A 22,240-nucleotide genomic window follows, 5' to 3' on the forward strand; every position below is an offset into this window, starting at 1 on the left:
TATAGGGGAGGTAGATCTTCCCCAAATAATCCATGGACCACTATTGCTCAGACAGGTGCTTTGATCATGAACTTGAGCACTGGAGCAGGAGTCTTGGGTAGGAGGGGAGCCTCTAAAAATAGTTTGAGAAACAATGGCATGAAAGGATAAGGCATGTGGGATAACATTTTATATAGTTAAGGATTTTACAGTATAGTTAAAAAGTGTTAGCTAACATTTTTTTTAAACGCAGTGAGAAAACTATTTAGATATAATTGAAAGAGAGTTTTGGTCAAATTGTACAGAAATGTTGCTCAGGAACAGTATTCTAAGAGTTAGATGGGTTAGAATCTAACCCATAGGAATAGTCATCCGAGAAGGTTTTGGCATCTAGGCATGCCTTTTCTCAGCTCAACACAGAGTGGGCAGGCAAAATCATGTGGTAATTGAATATTAATTGCAGGGAGAAAAATGATGCAGACAGCAATGTTGTTGTAACAAGTGAATATGGGCATGTTCTGATATAAGTGCTTTGGTGTGCGCTGTGTGGTAAGGTTTCCTGTCCAGGCTTTCATGAATACGTGGGTAAGCCTGGTGTGTATACCTTAAAAATTCTAGACTCATTTGGTGTATCCCAAATGCCTCTAGCCAAACTGTAATCATTTTAAAGAGCTTATTGTACAAACAGCTGGAAAACAATTTATTGAGCGAGCCTCTCCACACTATACACTTATTTCCTTGTTCCAGCATCCAATTTCATTGGGCTGCTAGGTGTGAATAAGCCTAGCCTTTTTAAACTATCTATGCACAAATAAAACTGATGGTGAGGACCTTGTTCAGGAAATGCAGCAGCAGGTCAAATTGTATCCAAAGGTGAGCGCTCTGTAATAAGTGTGATATCCAGGTGCAAGGGTATAAACATGGATTTGAATCATTGGCTGTAGGTGTGTTTGGCCATGTGCCTGTAGTTGAGGGTGGCCCACCATGAGCAGTTCTATGTGGGGACATGTGCACACAGCTTTACAGGACTTCCTTCAGTATGTATTAGTGGGTGTGTAGTTTGGTTTCTGGGCAGAGCTCACAAGTTTGAGCTGTCTGCTGACTGCCCCTTTCTTCCACTTGTACTATGGTAAGAGAGATTATGCTCACAGAATCTACTCCCAGAGTGCCAAACTTGTTTAACTGGCTGCTCCCTGAATGAAAATAATTATGTCTGATAATGCCCTGAAAAGGAAGTAAGAGGAAAGGAAAATAAGAAGGAGAATGGCAGTGAGAAACTTTCGAATAGCTTTTGAATTCTCCTTGCTTAGCTAACGCTTTGTTTTTAAGAGCTTCTCCTTCGCTCCGCCCTCTCAAGGCTCTGTTTCTTGCCCAACTACAAGGGCTTTTCTTTCCATGTGGTCCTGTGGAATTGTGGAAACTTTCTCAACTATTGTTCACCTTGCCTTTTTGGCTTACTAACTAGATGAGATGGACTTTGCTGTCTTATTATTCATTGACTTCATAGATCCCTTGCTATGTACAAACCCACAGATAAGAATTTCCCTCTTCTCTTTGCAATTTTCCTCCTTCTGGCTATTCCTCTGTTTACTTGGGCTTCTGTCAACCAACCACACACCTGTCTCCCTTCTGAGTTGTAAGGGAATTGTTTAACTCTCACCCTCCCATACGAGCTCACGGAGCTCCAGGAGTAGTGATAAGGGGGCTTGGCTGGAGCTGGGAACCTTCTTGACATGTGTTTCAGGCACTTAGAGACTCTGCTTCAATAAGTAACATTGTGGTTATTAGTATCAATAATAAAATACAATATGTAACGTAATAGAAGACAGCATAATATGGCTAATGTAACACATGTACAATACAGCATATCATAAAAGCTACAATTCTGATTTTTAAAATTTTACCTCGTTTTCAAATCACTATAAAACTAGATCACATATTTAGGATAACTAGACAGTGGAAAATCAGCATATTTTGTTTCAGATCAATCAGAATTAAAGAAGTAGGCTTTGCTGGCCATAGACCCAGGGGAGACTTGTTAACCAAAGGCAAAACAGAGTTTGTAGAAATATGGAAGAGTGGTAACATCAGTTCTCTTCGGAAAGAAAGAACCAGGTTTTTGGAGGTGTAATTTCAAATATGTGCTGATTATAGAGAATTACAGGTGAGACACATCAAGAATCTCTGGTCAGGTAAACAAGAAACTAGTAACTATAGTCTACTAATAGAATTGGGAACTGGATAAATGGAGAAGGATGGGGTGGGAGAGATTTTTATGGTATATCATCTTACATTTTTCTTTTTGAACCATGTGAATATATTTCCTTTCTGTTTAAGAAGGAGAGAGCGAAAGATGATGGCTTGGTTCTGACACTCCCTTCAATCTCTATATTGGTAAGAATGAGTGTCTGTGTTTATCTACATATGATGGGCAGGGGAAGCTCTTTGGAGCTGTGAGAGCTGCAGAATTAAATAGTTTTTATTGATAAATGCTGTCTGTTAATTGGTTGTGAGAATGCCATAGGGGGATGTTTCAAAGAAAGAAAGAAAATGCATAGCTCATCTCTCTTGAAATGTGCCAACTATTTATTCGTTCCTGAATTAACTTTGTATAAAAATGAAATTAAATGTTCTGTTTAAAAAATAAGTGATAACACAGCAAAAGAAAATGAGACCTGCTTAACGACTATATGGGAGGTAGATCTTCCCCACAAAACCCATGGACCACAATTGCTCAGACAGGCGCTGTGAACATGAACTTGGTTATAGTAGCAGGAGTCTTGGGTACGAGGGGAGCCTTTCAAATAATCTGGGAAACAATGGCATGAAAGGATAAGATCAGATCAGGGCTATACTTGCTGTATAATAAAAAAGAGAAAAATGCCAGGAAAAAAATGTTCTTCCAGCTTGAATATCAGGTAGATGGATAGAGATGAATTGATGGCTCAGAGAGTTCCAGGTAGGCAGGTGCTTAATAACTAGTGATCTATACAAAGTTTAAAATTCTGAGTGTGCTGTTTTATTTTTTCAGAATGACTCAATCCTTGGGAATTATTCTCATCTGTGCTCTGTACATTCTCTGTGAGTCAAGCATAGAAGTGGACAGCTGTCTGGCAATGGGAGATGAGAGGGGCATGACACGAATGCTACTGGAATGCAGCAGTCTCAGTGACAAGTTGTGTGGTAAGTAGAGATACAGATGTCTATCCTCCGATTTTAGGACGATGGAGATTAAGATCTGAATAGATTCTAGAAGGAAGATGATTTGATTTCTAGTAGAAATGAAGAGCATGGTGATAAAAGAATAGGGACCAGAGGCCATTGTCTATGAAGGGGATCAAGTACCAATCAGAGATCCAGATGTGTTGCTTCGTCCTTCTTAGTAGGAAGAAGATAGAAGAGACCCAGAGCACATTTGATGAGCTAAGAACAGGACACTGGGGTTTCTGATTAGCGATTTGTTCTGAATACTGGTTCCATTGAATGGAAGTAGAGGGGAAGAAGGAAGAGATGATCATTTCATGTATGATGAGCTGAGGACTGGTGGGTAGAGGAAGTTGTGTGGACAAGGTAGGCTGCTTATTCATTCTCTTCTTTTCCTGCTTGATTTCTTACCCAGTTGTCCAGGAGCATCAGTATGAAATCATCATTGTCCCAACCTTCCTGGTTGGCATCTTCCTCATCCTTCTTGGGGTCATCCTGTGGCTTTTTATCAGAGAACAAAGAGCTCAACAACAGTCTTCTGGACTCCGAGGTAAAGCTCAAACTGGGGCTGGGCAGAGGCTCAGAGAAGATGGAGATTGCAGAAAATAAGACCCAAGTCTAGAGGTCTAGGTCCCTGCAATGGGAGAGGAGATATGGGTCCCCACCTATGCAGTTGAAAGGGTAGTGAGGTCTTTTCTAGGAAGTCATGAATAGAAACTCAATATATGCTTGTTACCTGAAAGAAGATTAGGCAAGAGGCCTCACATGACCTGTTTCTGTCTTCTTTGTCCTATTGCAATATCACATGACTGTCTACGGATTGGGGAGGAAGACTTAGTGGGTAAAGCCCAAGGCTTTGTTACCAGCCTTGAAGGATGACATTTAACTCTATAAAACATTCTAGACCTACTCTGTGCCCCTGAAATATATGATGAAAAGGGATAGCCTTCCTAACAGTCTTTGAAGCATTAGGTAGGAGATGATAATATGCTGTTCTGGAGTATCACTGAGCATATAATGAAAGAGAATCAGCTCATACATGAAACTAAGAGTAAAAAGAAGGAGAAAAAGTCCTCACTGTGATATGAAACTCTATAGTGACTGATGCCTAATCCCTCCCTAAATTTTATCCCAATTCTCTTATAATTCACTCTTACGGAAAAACTTCTCAAAGATGTTGTCCTAAATTCACTCTCACTACTTCTAATTTTCACATTCTCATTTGAACATACTAAAATAAGGCATTTATCCTCACCACTCCATCAAGACAACTCTTTCCAAGATCACTAATGACAGCTATCTTGAGTCCTTATCTTACTTGACCTGTCAAAAGGATTTGAAACCATTTTGGACTTCCTCTTTCTTGAAATGCCTTTTTTCTTTTAATTCTACAGTCACTTCCTAAATGATCTCATTTTCACTCTTATGGATTCAAATACTTTCTCTATTCTGATTATAGTCCCCTTTGAACTCCAGATTCTTATATTAAACCATTTACTTTGCAGTTTGGATCTAATACACATCTCATATGTAATATGTCCAAAACAAAGGTCCTAAAATTCCGTCACAAATGTCCCCTCCCAATAGTCTTCCCTCTCTTAGTAAACAGCAAGCCCAGACTTCTATGTACTCAGTCTAAAACCGTGAAGACATCCTTGACTCCTCCTTCTCTCACACTCCATATCCAATTCTGTAGCAAATCCTGTTAACTCTACCTTCAAAATAAACCCAGGCCACTCTCACCTCTCATAGATCACTGTAGTGCACTCCTAACTGGTTTCCCTGCTTCTGCCCCTATCCCTTTATAGTCTATTCTTCTCAAAGAAGCAGAATGATTCTTTTAAGGCGTAAGTCAGTCTTGTCAATTCTCTGCTTGAACCACTCCCCCAGTAGCTTCCCATCTTACAATGAAAAAAGACAAAATTATTATTATTACTTTTTAATTTTTATTTTTGTGAGGAAGATCAGCCCTGAGCTAACATCCATGCCTATCCTCCTCTTTTTGCTGAGGAAGACTGGCTCTGAGCTAACATCTATTGCCAATCCTCCTCCTTTTTTTCCCCCAAAGCCCCAGTAGATAGTTGTATGTCATAGTTGCACATCCTTCTAGTTGCTGTATGTGGGACGCGGCCTCAGCATGGCTGGAGAAGCGGTGTGTCGGTGCACGCCCAGGATCTGAACCCGGGCCGCCAGCAGCGGAGCGTGTGCACTTAACCGCTAAGCCATGGGGCCGGCCCCATAAAATTATTCTAATGGCCTTACATGATCTGGGCCCTCTCTGGCCTCATCTCCCATAACTCTCCAATTATCCCACTTGGTTCCAGCTGCACTGACTTTATTACTCTTCCTCAAATATGCCAAGTATACTTCTTCATCAATACCTTTGCACTTCTTGTTCCCTTTGTCTATAATATCCTTCCTGATAGCAATACGGTTTGCTCTCTAAGTGCTTCCAGGTACTTCTCAAATGTCATCTTATTAGAAAGGCCTTTCCTGACCTTAAAACATAAAATAGCATCACTGATGCTTCTTATTCCCCTGTTTTCCTCCATAACACTCATCACCTGGTATATTATTATCAGCTTCCCATCTCCTACCTCTAGAAAGTAATCTTCATAAGAATCCAGACTTTGCCTATACACCTAGAACAGAGCCTGGCATGTAGGAAGTGATATTTGTTGAATAAACAGATGAATTAATGAATGAATGGAGATTTAATAAGAAGAATGAATCTCTTTTCCAATGGAGAAAAGTTGGCTAAGAAAGGGGGGAAGTACCAGAAGACGTCTTTGACTGAGATTCTAGGAAACATGGAATAATTTGACTTTGGGGATAACTTGAGCAAGAATAACCATAGCTTAGGATTGAGAAGTTATCCATACTTCCTCTCCACCTTTGGAAGCCATTATTGACTTAAACGATAGTTCCTACTGGCAGTTATCACTATTTTCAGGTATCTGTGGTTTGAGTACCTATTTAGGAACTTCCTTATACTCATACTCAACTGTAATCCTGAGACAGAAAAGAATTGTCATTACCACTTTCCAGAGGTCCACCTTGAGTTGTCTCAGAACTAATGTGATTATTATAAAAGTTCTACAAGGTTGGTATTGATGCTGGTTCATAGAGAAGCATCAGAAGGTATCCCCACATTGGCCAGAGAAAAAATTTCTAAAGAAACTTTCTCACCAGTTTGCTCCAGGGTCTGCTTTCCTGGAGTCCCTAGGGTAGAGAAAAGATGGGTGGTATCATCTCTTTGTTCTAGGCATTGCCCCCATGCCTCCATCAAGGAGCCTAAGCTGGGAAGCAGCAGGACATGGAGGAAGTGTGTTTGTGCCACTTAAGGAGACATCGGTGGAAAGCCTTCTACAGACTACCACACATGCCCTGGCTAAGCTGCAAGTGCCCCGGGAGCAACTCTCTGCTGTTCTGGAGCATATCTACAATGGTAGTTGTGGGGCCATCTATCGAACCAAGATGTGCACTGGGGACCCTGCTAAGCCCAAGAGTGTCATCCTCAAGGCTTTAAAAGGTAAAAGGAGAAGTGTTAGACTTCCTTTCCCCTTTTTACTTTTCCACTGTGAACTCCTAACAGTGAATGCTAACAGGCTTTGCAGATGTTAAGATGTCAATCAACAGATAGTTGTGATTATAACTGTGTGCAGAATAAGAAGAGAATAGAAAGTGAAAACTCAAGACAGAAATCTTATTCTTGGGGTCTTTCCCTAGCTCAACCTTGCTTATTGAGGCTGTTAGAACTGATTTTTCCATTTTGGATATTACTTGGATGAGGATTTCGAGGTTGTTTCTTCATTTTTCTTCACTATTGGATATCTTTCCCTAATACTGTATTTCTCTCTTTTTTTTTTTTTTGCTGATACTCATCATATAGGTTCGTAATGGTGGATAAAACAGCACAAAGAGGGGCCGGCCCAGTGGCGCAAGTGGTTAAGTGCGCGCGCTTAGCTGCAGCGGCCTGGGGTTCTCCAGTTTGGATCCCAGGCGCACACCGACGCACCACTTGTCAGGCCCTGCTGTGGCGGCGTCCCATATAAAGTGGAGGAAGATGGGCACGGATGTTAGCCCAGGGCCAGTCTTCCTCAGCAAAAAGAGGAGGATTGGCATGGATGTTAGCTCAGGACTGATCTTCCTCACAAAAACTACAACAACAACAAAAAACAGAACAAGGAGAGGATAACCAAGAATATTAATCAAAAAGCCTAGACAGTGATAATATTTAATGTAAACAGAACATTTGTCTATTTAGATAGATAAAATCTTATCCACTTCTAAGACCTATGATTCTACATTACCTTTGACAAAAGATCAATGACATTGAGGATGATCTTCTAATTGGTTCCCTTTCTATTTAGTTTTTGTTTACACTCACTCCCCTTTGGAGCCTTGGAAATTATCATCTAAGGTTGCTTCCTATCTCATACCTCCCATTTTATTGGTGATGCTCTGACTGCTCACTACTCATGACTCTTCTGTCCTCCACAGAACCAGCTGGGCTCCAGGAGGTGCAGGATTTCTTAGGGCGAATCCAATTCTATCAGTATCTGGGGAAGCACAAGAACCTGGTACAGCTGGAAGGCTGCTGCACAGAAGAACTGCCGCTCTATATGGTTTTGGAGGACGTGGCCCAAGGGGACCTGCTCAGCTTTCTCTGGACCTGTCGCCGGGTGAGCAGTAGGGTAGAGTCATTAGGAGAGTCATTAGGAAGGGAAAGCTTGACCTGGCTGATTAGCTGTGCACATGTCAACTAGCCTGACAAATGACAAAGTAGAGAGACATAATAGCATAACAGAAGGATTGAGTATCACCATTCAATAGACTTTTTATGATGACAGAAATGTTCTATACCTGCTCTGTCCAATATGGTAGCCACTAATCACATGTGGCTATGCAGCTCTTGAAATGTGGCTGATGTGAGTGAGAAACTGAAGTTTTAATTTTATTTAATTTTAAGTAATATACATTTAAATAGCCACATGTGGCTAATGGCTACCATATTGGGCAGTGCAGATTTAGAGTACGGACTTTAGTCTCCACCTCCTACTAGCTGTGTGACTTTGGGCACATCATCTCTCTGAGCCTGAGTTTTCTGAATCTGTAAAATGAGAATAATAATAAGTTATTATTAAAATTAAAATACATTATGTATGTAAAAACATGGCAGTGATTGCTACATAGCAAGCACTCAAAATGGTAGCTGTTATCATGATAATTACATAACAACTATTGTTAGTACTGATTGTAATTTTGTTGTTAGTGTTAAGTGTGCCTTCCATTCTGTGACATCACCTTTAGTATGCCAGGGCTGATTTGAGGAGAAATTCAGCTAGTAAGTTTTTGTACCTCAAACTCATATTTTAAAAAAGTAAAATGTTCAGAAATTTCCAGACTAAAGTGCAAGTTCTTTTTCTTGCAATTTCCCTACTCCTCAATGTATTCTTTCTGAAGTGCTACACGTCGCCCGATTGCTTCCTCACTTGTTAATGAACAAGGTCAATATTGATCAATCCTCTGAAATATGCTGATTATTTTACTACTAAATATGTATGAAAAGGGACCCTGTTAACATCTTCCATTCGGTGATGCAAAGTGGACAATGTTCAAGTCTTTAGGCATTTTAAACCTTTTTAAGAGTTATCCATCTGTAACTTGTTCTGTGCTCTAACCTCGTTAGCTTCTATTTTTCAAAACTATGCTTTTCTTCTAGATTATCTTCACATGCTTTTCTCGTTACGCCAAACTTCTCCCTTCTCTTCTTTGTATAGTCAATGTCCACTCAGCCTCTGATCTCATCAAAAACTTTCCTTGCTCCTCCAACTGCATTAGCTCTTTTCCCCATCAACATATGCTCCCTTTAACATTTCCTTCATGTGCTTATAGATATGTAATCATATATTTATGTACGATTACTTGATTCTGATCCACAATCAGACAAACAAAATTATTTGTTTGCTACACTTGAAGTTCCAGAAGGCAGCAGACGTTTATTTTGCTCACTCTTGTATTCTGAGTTCCTAAGATGGATTCTGGCACATAGTAGGCGTTTAGTCAAGATGTGTTGAATTAATGTGCTCAATTAATCACTCTCTCTCTCTCTCTCACTCACACACACACACTGCCCCAGGAAAATTACTGCTTTATTCAGTGGATAATCTTATTTATACTCGTCTGTCTTACCTGCTATTCTGTTCTTTATTCATTCTGGTATTCATCTATATTCTTTATTGTTTTTCCAGTCCAATAAAGCATGGTACTTCTTTGCATATCTGACACTGTCTCATATCAATCTGTCCTTGTATCTTATAATCCCTATGTTTTGTATCTTTTCCTTAGCTTTGATGTCTGCAGTTAAGAATATCACTGCCACTATTTTTTTTTTTTAAATCTGTTCATGTCATTTTGATATAATGCTTTTTTTTTCTGTCTCTTTAGGATGTGATGACCATGGATGGCCTTCTTTATGATCTCACAGAAAAACAAGTATATTACATTGGGAAACAGGTCCTTTTAGCTTTGGTAAGGCTGGGAAAAATAACACCAGATGATAGGGGCTTTTCTTTTTAGTCTGGTATTTGATGTCATATTTCTCATATTTATATTCCCAAGAGAGGTATATATTATAAGAAAATCAGATGGAAATTAGGGGACAGAAACTCAAAAACTGATAAATTATTTTCAGTTCTTTCTTTATGAAATTATTTAGATAATATACTACAAGATTGGTAATTTTAAGGCAGAAAGTAGTCAATTTAGGGTTTTTAGAAGGAACAGGAAGAATTTTAAAAGGTTTCTCAGTCTTAAAGGTCAAACACAAGGGCCAGGAACTGTATGTCCATTTACTTGATACTCTTACTTCCCCATATACGCTAATATTAATAGACGTAAAAGAGGCCAATAGGGAAGCAAGTTGGGAGAAGATGTGAGAAGAGAAACTGAATGGGTGAAAAGCTACATAACCAGAAGTATACAATTTTATACCTGAAAAACAAGAAATACTAGTTCAGAATGTGTTTGGTTGGAGACTTGCTTTGTTACTGAATGTGACAGGAAATACATGTACTTTAAAAAGAACAAGGAACAAGTGAAAGAGGAGGAATAAGGGGCAACAGTGAGATCATTCCTTTATTTTAAACCAATTTAAATAAACAAGTAAGAGAAAGAACACAGGGTTTAAGAGAAAAAATTTACCTTTACCAGAATTACTCAGGAAATTTAAATGACTATTTCTACAAAATTATTTAGATAATTGTATTTAAAATAGCATTTGCTGGGGCCAGCCCAGTGGCGTAGTGGTTAAGTTCACGTGCTCCACTTTGGTGGCCCGGGTTTCACGGATTTTGATCCCGGGCGTGGACCTACACATCACTCACCAAGCCATGCTGTGGCAGCATCCCACATACAAAAAATAGAGGAAGACTGGCACGGATGTTAGCTCAGCGACAATCTTCCTCACCAAAAAAAATAGCATTTGCTATAGAAAATCAGGGGTCTCTGAAGCCACTATTTTAAGTACTTGATATATCTTGCCACCTTGAAATGTGATATATACCATGGATCTAAATGAAATCAGGGAAATCTTAGAAAAAAGAAGCAGCGAGGTGAGAAAAGGGCAGTAATCAGAGTTGAAGGTCCCATGGAGCAAGGGAGCGAGCACATCATATAAATGAATATACCTATAGTGTCTGGAGGGCCTCGTTGGCGTGTCCCTTGATAAAGTTAAGGTGTCAGGATTCAGCCTACCTTGTATTCTGAACCATAATTGCAGAGGTGCCCCATAGGGATGCACTGATCATGCTGATGCATTCATCAGGGCCCTAGGTTACCAGTTACAAGGCAATATCATACTATTTTTTCTTACTTAACCTCGAAGTCAATACATTTTTTAACTCTTCTCATTACAGTATAATTTCTTTGTTCTAAAACCTTAGCAGAGATAGAAAACTGCTAGTTACTATTTTCCTTCATCATCAATGATTGGAAATTACTACCTTAACCTTTTTGTTTTTCTATACTATTCTTGTTTAGTAATCATAGACCTTAATCTCTAGCTCTTCAGTCATGTATAGCTTTTCAACTTCTCTATATGCCTTGAATAGCTTGATGTCAGGGGAAATGAGTCCTGCAAATCTATGTTGTCCAGGCACAATGGTTTTCAAATGTTTTGTTGGCTGAGCTAGAATCATTTTGATATTTCTTAAAAATATAGATTACCAGGCTCCTCTTCCTGGATTTTGGTTAAATAAATCTGGGTGAAAATCTTATGTTTTTAAAAAGCTCTCAGGCAATTCTGATTTGGAGCCAGGCTTAAGAATTAGTAATAGAATTGATAGTAATTCCTAAGAATTAGAATACCTGGTTCTGGTCACTACCACTTAATAACTGTGTGGCCTTGTGGTAATCATTTGGATTTATGTAAAAGATACTTCCTTAACTTACCTCATCTAGTTATTTTAGAGACAAAATGAGATGCCATAAAACTCTACATAAATTCATGATTATGACACTCAATTTTGCTATTGTATATTACCTTGTTTTGGGGACTGCTGCTAGAACTTGAAACCTACTCCCTCTTCCAGTATCTAGCTGGGTCCTATCTGAGAGGAATGTGAAATCAGGCAGGGGTTAGGGCTTGACATAGTGGGGGTGATTATACTTTCCAAACCCAGTATTAATGTTATTTGGATTATTTGCTCAGTTTGATAATCCTAAACGCAATGCAAAAATGTCTCATTCATTATCATGACTTGGAAGTGGTATGTCATTATTAATGAGACTTGTTGAGAGTAGAAAATGTCCTTGTCTTTTTGAGGATTACTAGGACTGCTTCTCCTTGTGTGTCACCCAAGCCATGACCTCAGATAGCTGATCCATCTTTGATCTTTTGTTGACAGGAATTTCTCCAGGATAAGCATCTGTTCCACGGGGATGTAGCAGCCAGGAATATCCTGATCCAGTGTGATCTTACTGCTAAGCTCTGTGGACTGGGCCTGGCTTATGAAGTCCACACCCGAGGGGCCATCTCCTCTACTCACACTGTACCTCTCAAGTGGCTCGCCCCAGAACGGCTCCTGCTGAGACAAGCTGACATCAGAGGAGATGTGTACGGTTTGCTCCTGCCCTCTGGATTTCTCCCCTTCTTGACCTAGGTGTCCTCTAGTCCCTGAACATGACTGCGTCTGTTGTCAAGTATGTCTACAAATGAAATCTCCACTTAGAAGTCACAGACTCTCAAGCAGAAATGTGTGTGATGTGACAGAGCTCATATTTGGCATCTGGCTGCCATCCTTTTTAGTGCCTTTTGAAGTATTCCTTCTGTATTAGATTAGCAGCTTTAATTAGGAAAGCAAAAAGAAAAAGGAAAAAATTATTCACACCAATATCCAAAGACTTAATCTAGTAGAGTCCCTTTTATCTGAAGGAGGTGGGTCTACTTAATCAAAAATTCAGTAAAACCAGGAATTATTAAAATAAAAAGAAATATATATACCTCAAATAATTTATTTTAACTTAAAACATATAAATGGATATTTATTTATTGATCTTTTGGAGGAGGGCCAAAGCGTTTTTTATGAGGATGGACCTGCTAAATGAAGTTATATATTGTTTTTCTTGTATAAATACCATCCATAATGAATTATTTTTGAGTTTCAGTTTGGGATGATTCTAAGTAGAGTGAGAAACTTGAAAACAATTGTGAAGCAATTTGACTGCAGATATTTATTGTTATTTTTCCCAAATTTCTACAGTTGTCTCACCCACACAGTTTGACAACACTTTCCTTTTAGCAGCTTATTTTTATAGAATATTTTCAAAGCATTCAACCTAGTTTTCAGAGAATGAATACTTTTTTGCGTTTATATTTAATCAGCTTACATAATATTTAATTGGTTACATAATTGCAGTTATACATATGATTGGCATAAACAGGATTGTAAAGAATCACAATTGACTTTTGGTAACCATATAACTCAACTGCTTAGAGAAGCACATAGATGTAATATAGAATATTTTACTAGCCATGAATGTCATGGGCAGCAGAGGAAATTTAGAATGTAAGTTAATATGGTGAGTCAATTAAGAAACTTCCATTGCTGCTTCACTGACATCTGCTTTTCAATAGAGGTCTGGGTGTAATAAGCTTAACTGGGAAATATTGCTCATTTAATGATGATATTATAGAATAGTGAAATATACATCTCACAAATCCAATTATGTATAAAGCTTACTCTGTTAATATTTTTCCCAGGTTTGGGCAATTAGATCTACTGACGAAGTAGTAGATAAAAGATAAACCTCGCTTGGCCTTGTGCTAAGCATAAAAGCTGGAATTTCAGCAGGAAGGAATGGAAAGGATGAAAAAAATGCAGAAGGCAATTTCTCTCTGTTTGGGTGAATGTGTCTGTGTGTTTGCATAAACATACACACAATTTAGCAAATAATAGTAAACATCCATTAATGTGAAATATAGAAGAAAGAAGACATAAATCCAGTCCTCAAAGAGACTATCTAGTCCCCATAAAGACTACAAGGGCATTAAAGAGAAATGTTTTCTAATGGCACTATTATTTTGCTTGTTGTATCAGACAATCTCGATTCCCCTTCACTGCCTTCTTTATGGGGTTCTTACTGAAGGCCTCTGATATTTAAGTGACCTCTCCTTAGGAAAGGCAGAAATAGAATTTAAGTAAATGGCTTTGTTTCCTTTACAGCTGGTCCTTTGGAATCCTGCTCTATGAGATGGTGACTCTAGGTAAGGAGGATCCCCAAAGTAGTGTGTACCTGTATGCAAATAGGGGAGGATGTTTATTTGGGTGGTGGATGATAAATGCTATGAGAAGGGGTTTCAGTACAATCTCTGAAGTTTGAACTGGCTGACATGGAAACCAAGCTGGATTTCTGAAATAGTCTTGTAAAGTTGTGATTCCCTCCATTTCTCATTTCCTTCCTCCTGCTCCTTTTAACTTCCTTTTGTTTTCTCTTTCTTTGTTTTCCCCAACACTTTACCAATTCCAAGGGATGTTTTAAAATCCAAAGAATGATTCTAAGAGTGATTTTGCATAAACATAAAAATGTTGTCTTCAGACTTATTAATCCATTTGATGAGAAACTATAGCACATTCCCACATTTGGAGAGTGGAGGGCAGGACTTATTTCTCACTTTGCTTTGTTACTTTCCTAAAGACTCAACAGTCTACTAAATTATCAGATTTTTTCCCCCAAAACACCCTTTTTCCAAAATTCTCTAAGTTATATCTTTTCTTGATCACTTGGTGATCACTTGGAGCAACTATATTGTATCTAGTATTTTTCCTATGGCTATACCTTTTGCAGGCAATTATCTCAGATGGATGGAGAGTAGTGTTAGTTACAGTTCATATTCTAGAAGACCCTAAAGTTCTCTTGCTACTATCATTCTTTCCATACCAACAGGGGCACCACCATATCCTGAAGTCCCTCCCACCAGCATTCTACAGCATCTCCAAAGAAGGAAAATCATGAAGAGACCCAGTAGTTGTACACACACAATGTAAGTGGCTTTTAAAGGCCTACTCTTCTCTCATTCCAAATCTTTTTTGCTCCTCATCAATCATGCCCTTTTCAAAGTGGCTCAGATGATCCCCAGCTGTCCTTTATGTGGTAATGTACAGCCTTAGACCAAACCTATGCAGTAAAACACATCTGTTCATATATCATATATATGATACAATTTTGAGGCAGCCACTGAGAACTATATTAGGAATCTAAGTTTGATAAAGTTTAGTTCCTCTGGAAGCTTCTACAACAGGTAAGAAGTAGACCAAATCCAATGCAAGTACAGTAGTGTTTTATTTGTCTAATTGTCAGCTCAGTCAGAGACTGCCAGCTGCAGTACTAATATAGCTGCCATAAAAGCCATTGTACTAGAGTTACTCACTGGCTCTTATTTAATACTTAACTTTTAAAAATTATTGACTATCTGGTTTCCCAGCTCTGAGCACATTAGAAACCAATCAGAAGAAGGGGGTAGGAGAAAATTAGACAGACAGGAAAAGGAGTATTCAATATTGTCAGCAGAAAGGTCAGTTGGTGAACCAACGTGGAGGCAGAAAATGAAAAAATTAAAAATTACACACAGGGATGAATGGATAAAGAAGATGTGGTGTATATATATACAGTGGAATACTACTCAGCCATAAGAAAGAATGAAATCTTGCCATTTGCAACAACATGGATGGACCTTGAGGTTATTATGCTAAGTGAAATACATCAGATGGAGAAAGACAAATACTGTATGATTTCACTTATATGTGGAATCTAAAAAACAAAACAAAGGAACAAATAAAACTCATAGATACAGAGAACAGATTGGTGGTTGCCAGAGGGGAGGGCGGTTGGAGGTTGGGCAAAACGAGTGAAGGGGATCAAAAGGTACAAACTTCCAGTTGTAAAATAAATAAATCACAGGGATGTACAGCATGATAACTATAGCCAATAATATTGTATTGCATATTTGAAAATTGCTAAGAGAGTAGATCTTGAAAGCTATCCTGACAAGAAAAAGAAAAAATTATAACTTCGTATGGTGACAGATGGTAACTAGACTTATTGTGGTGATCATTTCACAATGTATACAAATATCAAATCATTATGTTGTATACCTAAAACTAATATAATGTTATCTGAGTTATACTTCAATAAAAAATTACACAGAATTTTACAACCAATAAAGTACAAAAAGGAATTGTTACAGAACATTAAAAAAGGTTAAATGATTTATAAGAAGGCAGGAGAAAATAATATTAATATAGATATCTATTAAAATTGTTGCTATTTTGTAAATTTTTCAGCATTGAAATGGTCAATTTCCAGCACCTGGGTTTCCCAATAATAAATAGTTACTATATAAAGCATATTATAAATGTTAAATATCATAACTATGTATATTTATGTATATATATACAACACACATACACACACACACATAGTGATACTGGTTGGGTATACTAGAATGAAATTGCTGACAAATATTTCTTGTAGGCTTTCTATGTGTAAAAGGCTATCCTTGATACTGTGGGGAGACACTCAACTGATAAAGTGCCTGATCTTGAAGAACTTAACATTTGGATGAGGAGATATCTGAAAGAACATGAAAATCCACATAAAGTGTGAGGCAATAACTAGAATGATTAAAAGCTCAGATTCATTCAGAGTCAAAAAGGCATAAGTTCAGTCCTAATCCTGCTACTTTACTGTACACTGTTTACTTATCTTAAAATAGGTACAATGATAATCCTACCTCAAAGATATTGTGAGGCTAAAATGAAATAATGCAGGTTAAGTTCCACTACCATGACTCATATAATAAGTTCTTGGTAAATGTTAGCAGTGTTATTAAAGTAGCATCTTTTACAGAGTCTCATGGTACAGCACTAAAGAGTGTGGGCAGCACAGTGTGGGCTGAAGTTTATAAGGGAAGGTTTCACAGAGGAATTAAGATTTAAAACAAAACTGTAGGAAGCAATGACAATGGAGAAGATATTGAAGGAACTGGGCATAGCATGAGCAAAGACAGAGTTGGGTGTTAATGACCACATCTAGGGCATAGCAAGACACTGACTTGGCTGGAGGAGACAGCTTCAGTTAGGCAAGGCCTATGTGGTAGAGAAGCTAGGGGGTAGGATAGCGACTTCATATAGCAGGCAGTGGGAAACCACCGTAGGGTCTTGAGCAAGGATGAGACATGAGACATGATGAAAAGTGTATGAAAACAGACTACCTTGTAAATTCTTGGTAAAATGGATTGAAGAAAAGACAGATTAAAGGTGGTAAGTACTTTTATCTAGATTAAGGTGATTTCCTGGAGAAGCTAAATAATAAAGGAGGGAAATGACCTGGATTAATGGAAGGAAACATCTAATTACATTATCCAAAATTAATATGAATTATATTACTCCATAACTTCTTATTTTCCTGGCTGTAATGTAGCTTTTACTGGTAGATAAGTAATAGCAATGGTCTAGAATGCTGCAAGTTAGTAGCATCTAAAGATGAGAACGCCTAACTTCTGAAAGAGTTTTTGGCAATAGAATGAAAAAAAAAAAAACTTCTGTCATACTGATTGTAGTTTGAGAAATCTTCAGTCATTCCTATTATAAAAAGGGCCCTGTTGAGAAGAGACTTAGTACTGAGGATGAGAAGGAATATTATTCTCTGGGAAGAATATGAGATACAGGACAATGAGAAGTAGATTAAAGAATTGCAGGGTTTTTTGTTAAGGTGTGTTAGGAGAGAAGACATGTTCCTCAAACATTTGCCTCGTCAAGGCATCAGTTTCTCTTGTTTCCCTTTCAGGTATAGTCTTATGAAGTCCTGCTGGCGCTGGAGTGAGGACAGCCGCCCTTCAGTTAGAGAACTACACTCGCGCCTAGAAACTGCTGCTCGAACTGCAGATGACAAGGCTGTGTTGCAAGTACCAGAGTTGGTGGTGCCTGAACTGTACGCAGCTGTGGCGGGCATCAGCGTGGAGAGCCTCTCCTACAGCTACAGCATCCTTTGAAGATCCCAGGGCAAGAAACATTTATGGGTGATCACATACTCTTGGAGCCAATTCCTCCAAGAACAGAGAATAGACTTTCTAGTGGGACATAATGAGAGAAATGGGACATGGATCCTGGATCTTCCCCTACACATTCCCTAGATACCTGACATGATGCTATAGGAGGCTCTACACACCATATACCCTTGAGACTGAGAAATATAGTTTCATTTCTACTGTCCCAATCCTAAAGACCCAGGAGAGAAGTGGTGGACAGTGTCATTCCAAAGGAGGTTTTAGAAATCTGCAGTGTTTGTTGCGGCATGGCACAAATAAGCTGGTCCCTCCCACCACAGGCTAGTTTCCTCCTGAAGCATGCTTTTTTATCTAGCCTATTATAAGGTGCAGAGAAATTGCAATCAAATGAGGGAATAGAAAGCCAGTAAAGAAGTTGATTAAGAGAAAATTAAAGGTTTTACTTGCTGAGGAGTATAGATGTGGACCAAGTTTATCCTTCAAAGAGAAGGAGGAGGAAGGACGTAAAGTTCTTCAGTTCTGGTCCTATCATGCAGGGCTAGAGGAGAACCATGAAGGAAAACTTCTGAGTTTCCTCTTGGCTATAGATAAGAGAAAGATGGTCCCCTTTTCTCTAATTCTGAGAGACGAGTACCTTGTCGGTACTACTTTTAACTAGAAGCTGGAGGGGTCAATTCATGATTAAGAACATTCAACACGTCTTGTTCATCAGGCTAGCTTCCTGGTCCCTATAAGACTAGGGAGATTGAGCCTAAAGAGTTAGTTCGGTCAGCGATGAATATATTATGTGTCTATTAAATAAACAGGAAATGTGGAAACCAAGCAAGAATGCTTAGTAAGACAGAATGTCTTAAACAAGGGCTAGAAAAGGATGTATTCTGAGACAGAAGGCTAGCAGCTTCTGATTTGCAATCATTTACTGATGTACTGTGAAATTTATTTCATTAAATTAATATTTATTGAGTAAAAATAGGCTTTTCTGGTATACGGCTTCCAAAATGTCTACAATAGGGAGGATAAAAGTAAATAAATGGAAATTAATGGCAATAGAAAAATTCAAGAGACAATCTACATTGTCAGAAAAGGGATTCCTCACGTGTAAAATGGGGATAATATATACCTCACAGGGTTGTCATGAGGATTGAATGAGAGTATGTATTTGTACAGTATTTGGCACATAATATGTGCTCAATAAATGTTTTCTTTCCCCCTTCCTATCCTAGACTCTTTCACATCTTTTTCATTTAAAACCTACTATGGCCAAGAACAGAACCTTGGTCTGTCAATCACACTGTAAGGCAGTCATGCCTAAAGCTGATGATGTGGTGCACATACCACATGACTAAAAGGATAAAGTCATCATTTTTGTGTGAGCTTCTGGATGATGATAGTAGTCTCCTACCATTTCAAAATACTGAAAATAACATCATGATGACAATTCAGTTGAACATGTGGTCTGTGATTTTACAGAATACTCTGGGTATTCTGGGAGGGACATCTAAGGCTGCTGCTGTAGGAAAGATGACTGGCCATTGAAAATTTTGTAGAAGTCAGAATCCTGATGGAGTCATGATGAGTCATCCAACTGAATAATGATTCTGGCACTGTGGGAATACCACAAGGACCAATCAGGATTTAAATGGTGAGTGTCAGTAGGGAGAAGGGAGACAGAGTGGCTTGGCACAAAGTCCTGTGGAATCTCATTGTTGCTTCTCGACTGTTCATTTAAGTCAAATTTACAAAATATTTATTTATTCAAATATTTTTTAAAAAATTAAGTGTTAAGGCCAACTGTGCCAGACACTGTGCTAGATATTAGATAAACGAAACAGAGCTTTCGATTACAGTCTAGAAAGAGATACTATACACATACTAGTGTGGGTATTTGTTAATCACAAACTGTGGTAAGTGCTATGAAGAAAACGTGGAGGACAGTATAAGGGAGTATAAAATGAGGCCCTCCCTGAAGAAACGGCATTTAAACTGAGACCTTAGGGATGAGTAAGTTGGCCTGACAAAGAGTGAGAAGAGCCTTCCAGGAGAAGGACTCTGTGTGAAAACTCTGAGGAAAGAAAAAAGCATAGTTTATTTGAAGAACGTCAAGGAGGTAAGTGGGCTGGGCGCAGAGTGAGGTGGGAGGAACGTGGCGCATAATGACATGGAGCACTGCTCTTTCATATTGTATGTTAATATGAGTTTTGGTATGAGGGAAAGAAGCAGATAAGCTATTTTAAATTTTGACCTGTAATTTTTTTTTCTGGATATAGGTCTGGAAAACTGAATACAGTAATTGCTTATTCTAAAAAAACTGAGTTTTTCCCTCACTTGGCCAGGCTTTTTCCAAAAAGGGGATTACATTTCTGGCATCTTTGACTTATCAGCTAAACCAGCTATTTCCAAGCTAATGAATGGAAAAGAGAATTAAAATATTTACCATTTTATCATGTTGAATACAGGTTAGGATTTGTTGTATTGTTTTGATTTTCCCCTACCGCAGTCTTGTTTTTCCAACCTATGATTTATTGTTAAAAAAAAATTTCAGCACATCTAGGAACTGAGCAAACACCCACCTGGATACCGTGTCTAATTGAAAATTGACAATGTAGTTTAACTTAGAATAGTCTGAACTAGTAGTTTTCAAATCATGCTCATACGGAACAGCAGTGTTTTTCATGGTAGATTTAGGTATTTTGTTATTAAAATTGAATAATAAAAGTTTTTTTTTCACCATTTTTAAAGAAAAAGTAAGTTTATGGGTAGACTCTTCTTAATCATAACCTTGCTGTAATAGCTTTTATGAAATTTTTGCCATAACTCATTTAAACAAAGAAATAGATAGCAAAAACAAACCTTGCTGTAATAGTTTTTATGAAATTTTTGCCATAACTCATTTAAACAAAGAAATAGATAGCAAAAACACTGGCAGACTGGGAGGATAGCCTATTATGCTAATTTAGCACACTGTTTTTATTTGTTTTGGACATAAGTGTTAGTGTTTATGCTATTTGTTAGATGCATATAATATTGTCATATGCTTGAAAAAATTATTAGTTTGAATAATGCAATTAAATATATTATCATGTCATAATCATCTAGCAATAGCTCTAAGTGCTCACCATATATGAATATATCTGAGAAACAATGGTGTGGAAATTTTGGTGTTTCTGCATGGTGGTGTTTCTCTTTAAAAAAGTAATACCACTGAATGGTTAAAAAGACATATATGGTTAAAATTCCACAGGGAAGTCTATTATAGAAGAGAGGAGAGAAAGGTGGGAGGATGGAGTAAAGGTTGAAGTAGACCATTTCATTCTGACATTTAAAAAATTTTAAATTACCTTAGAATGTTGTTTTAGATCATATAATATTCTTGATTTACTACTCTGATCCATTGAATGGAAAAAGATAGTCCTGACTGTTTTTGTCTTGTAAATACAAAATCAAAACTATTCAAAAGCTACTGATAAAATAATAAAAACAAAAAACTATCTTCTCTAGCGTTTATCACAGGAAAGTCAGAACATTTTTCTGAAAACTGTAATTAGGAATGATTTGATAATTTTAAATAGTGAGACAAAACAGATGTGAGGACAGAACAGCCATGAGAGATCAATGGAAGAGAGAATTTTAGACACAGGAAAAATCAGCAGAAAGTTTTAAAAGACTAAATTAACAATTATAAGAAAGAATCATCTCTGACCATAGCCCTCTGACTTGATTCATCACCGGAAAGCAATAAACTAAAAAACTCTAGTTGGAAACAATTATTTTGCCAATGAATATTATGTATTTGATTAAATCATTAAGCCCTAATTTCAGCTGAAGCTGGAAATACATTTATTTCTTAACTACTTCACACGGGTGCTTTGAAGCTGACCACCGATAGGTTGCATTAGCAAAGGTGGAAATAGTTCTTAATTTGGCTTCATTTAAGCAGCTCAAATATTTATTTTCATAAACAAACTGTGGTGACACCAGTGTTGAAGCCCTACTTTGAAGTCTACAGTAACTGAGATTGAGATGTCTCAGTGTTCAAAAAATATTTTCACTATTTCCAGCTCAAGTAAAAGTGTACGAAATGGTTCTTATATAACTGCACTGTCCACTACAGCAGTCAGTGGACACATGTGGCTATTTAAATATTAATTTAAATTCATACAAATTAAGTAATATTTAAAAATAAAAAAATTCAGTTTCTCAGTCTCACAAGCCACATTTCAAGTGCTCAGTAGCCATTCAGAACGTTTCCACGTCTCTGCAACATCCAAAAAGAACACAAAACACAAACGCTTTATCCCTTTGCAATCCTTACAGTGATACTAGATACCAGCCCTGCTGGTCTCGTGCTTAAGATTTGGTGCTCTCACCGCTGCGGCCTGGGTTCGTCTTTCCGGTCAGCGAACCACACCACCCATCTGTCAGTTGTCATAGTGTGGCAGCCGCATGTTGCTGTGATGCTGAAAGCTCTGCCACCAGTATTTCAAACAC

The 22,240-nt window shown here is 38.0% G+C and overlaps 1 protein-coding gene across 12 annotated transcripts in view; it reads left to right on the forward strand.

The window, feature by feature from the left end:
- The window catches only part of STYK1 (serine/threonine/tyrosine kinase 1), a 40,863-nt gene extending 21,894 nt beyond the window's left edge, over positions 1-18,969 (forward strand). For 4 of the 12 annotated variants that reach the window (XM_058558764.1, XM_058558758.1, XM_058558759.1 and 1 more), the window contains 10 exons: positions 2,317-2,373; positions 3,011-3,162; positions 3,599-3,733; positions 6,449-6,715; positions 7,687-7,868; positions 9,634-9,717; positions 12,093-12,301; positions 13,911-13,951; positions 14,632-14,728; positions 17,533-18,969. In XM_058558764.1, the coding sequence (XP_058414747.1) occupies positions 3,012-3,162; positions 3,599-3,733; positions 6,449-6,715; positions 7,687-7,868; positions 9,634-9,717; positions 12,093-12,301; positions 13,911-13,951; positions 14,632-14,728; positions 17,533-17,737 (1,371 nt within the window). In that variant the 5' untranslated portion in view covers positions 2,317-2,373; position 3,011 and the 3' untranslated portion in view covers positions 17,738-18,969. Of the gene's footprint in view, positions 1-726; positions 853-2,316; positions 2,374-3,010; positions 3,163-3,598; positions 3,734-6,448; positions 6,716-7,686; positions 7,869-9,633; positions 9,718-12,092; positions 12,302-13,910; positions 13,952-14,631; positions 14,729-17,532 lie in introns of all 12 variants that reach the window. The other 8 variants (XM_058558767.1, XM_058558762.1, XM_058558765.1 and 5 more) reach the window with 5 other exon arrangements.
- The last annotated feature ends 3,271 nt before the right edge of the window (positions 18,970-22,240 follow it).

The sequence above is a fragment of the Diceros bicornis genome, chromosome 17 (assembly GCF_020826845.1).
Source record: "Diceros bicornis minor isolate mBicDic1 chromosome 17, mDicBic1.mat.cur, whole genome shotgun sequence".
In the NCBI taxonomy this organism is placed as follows: domain Eukaryota; kingdom Metazoa; phylum Chordata; class Mammalia; order Perissodactyla; family Rhinocerotidae; genus Diceros; species Diceros bicornis.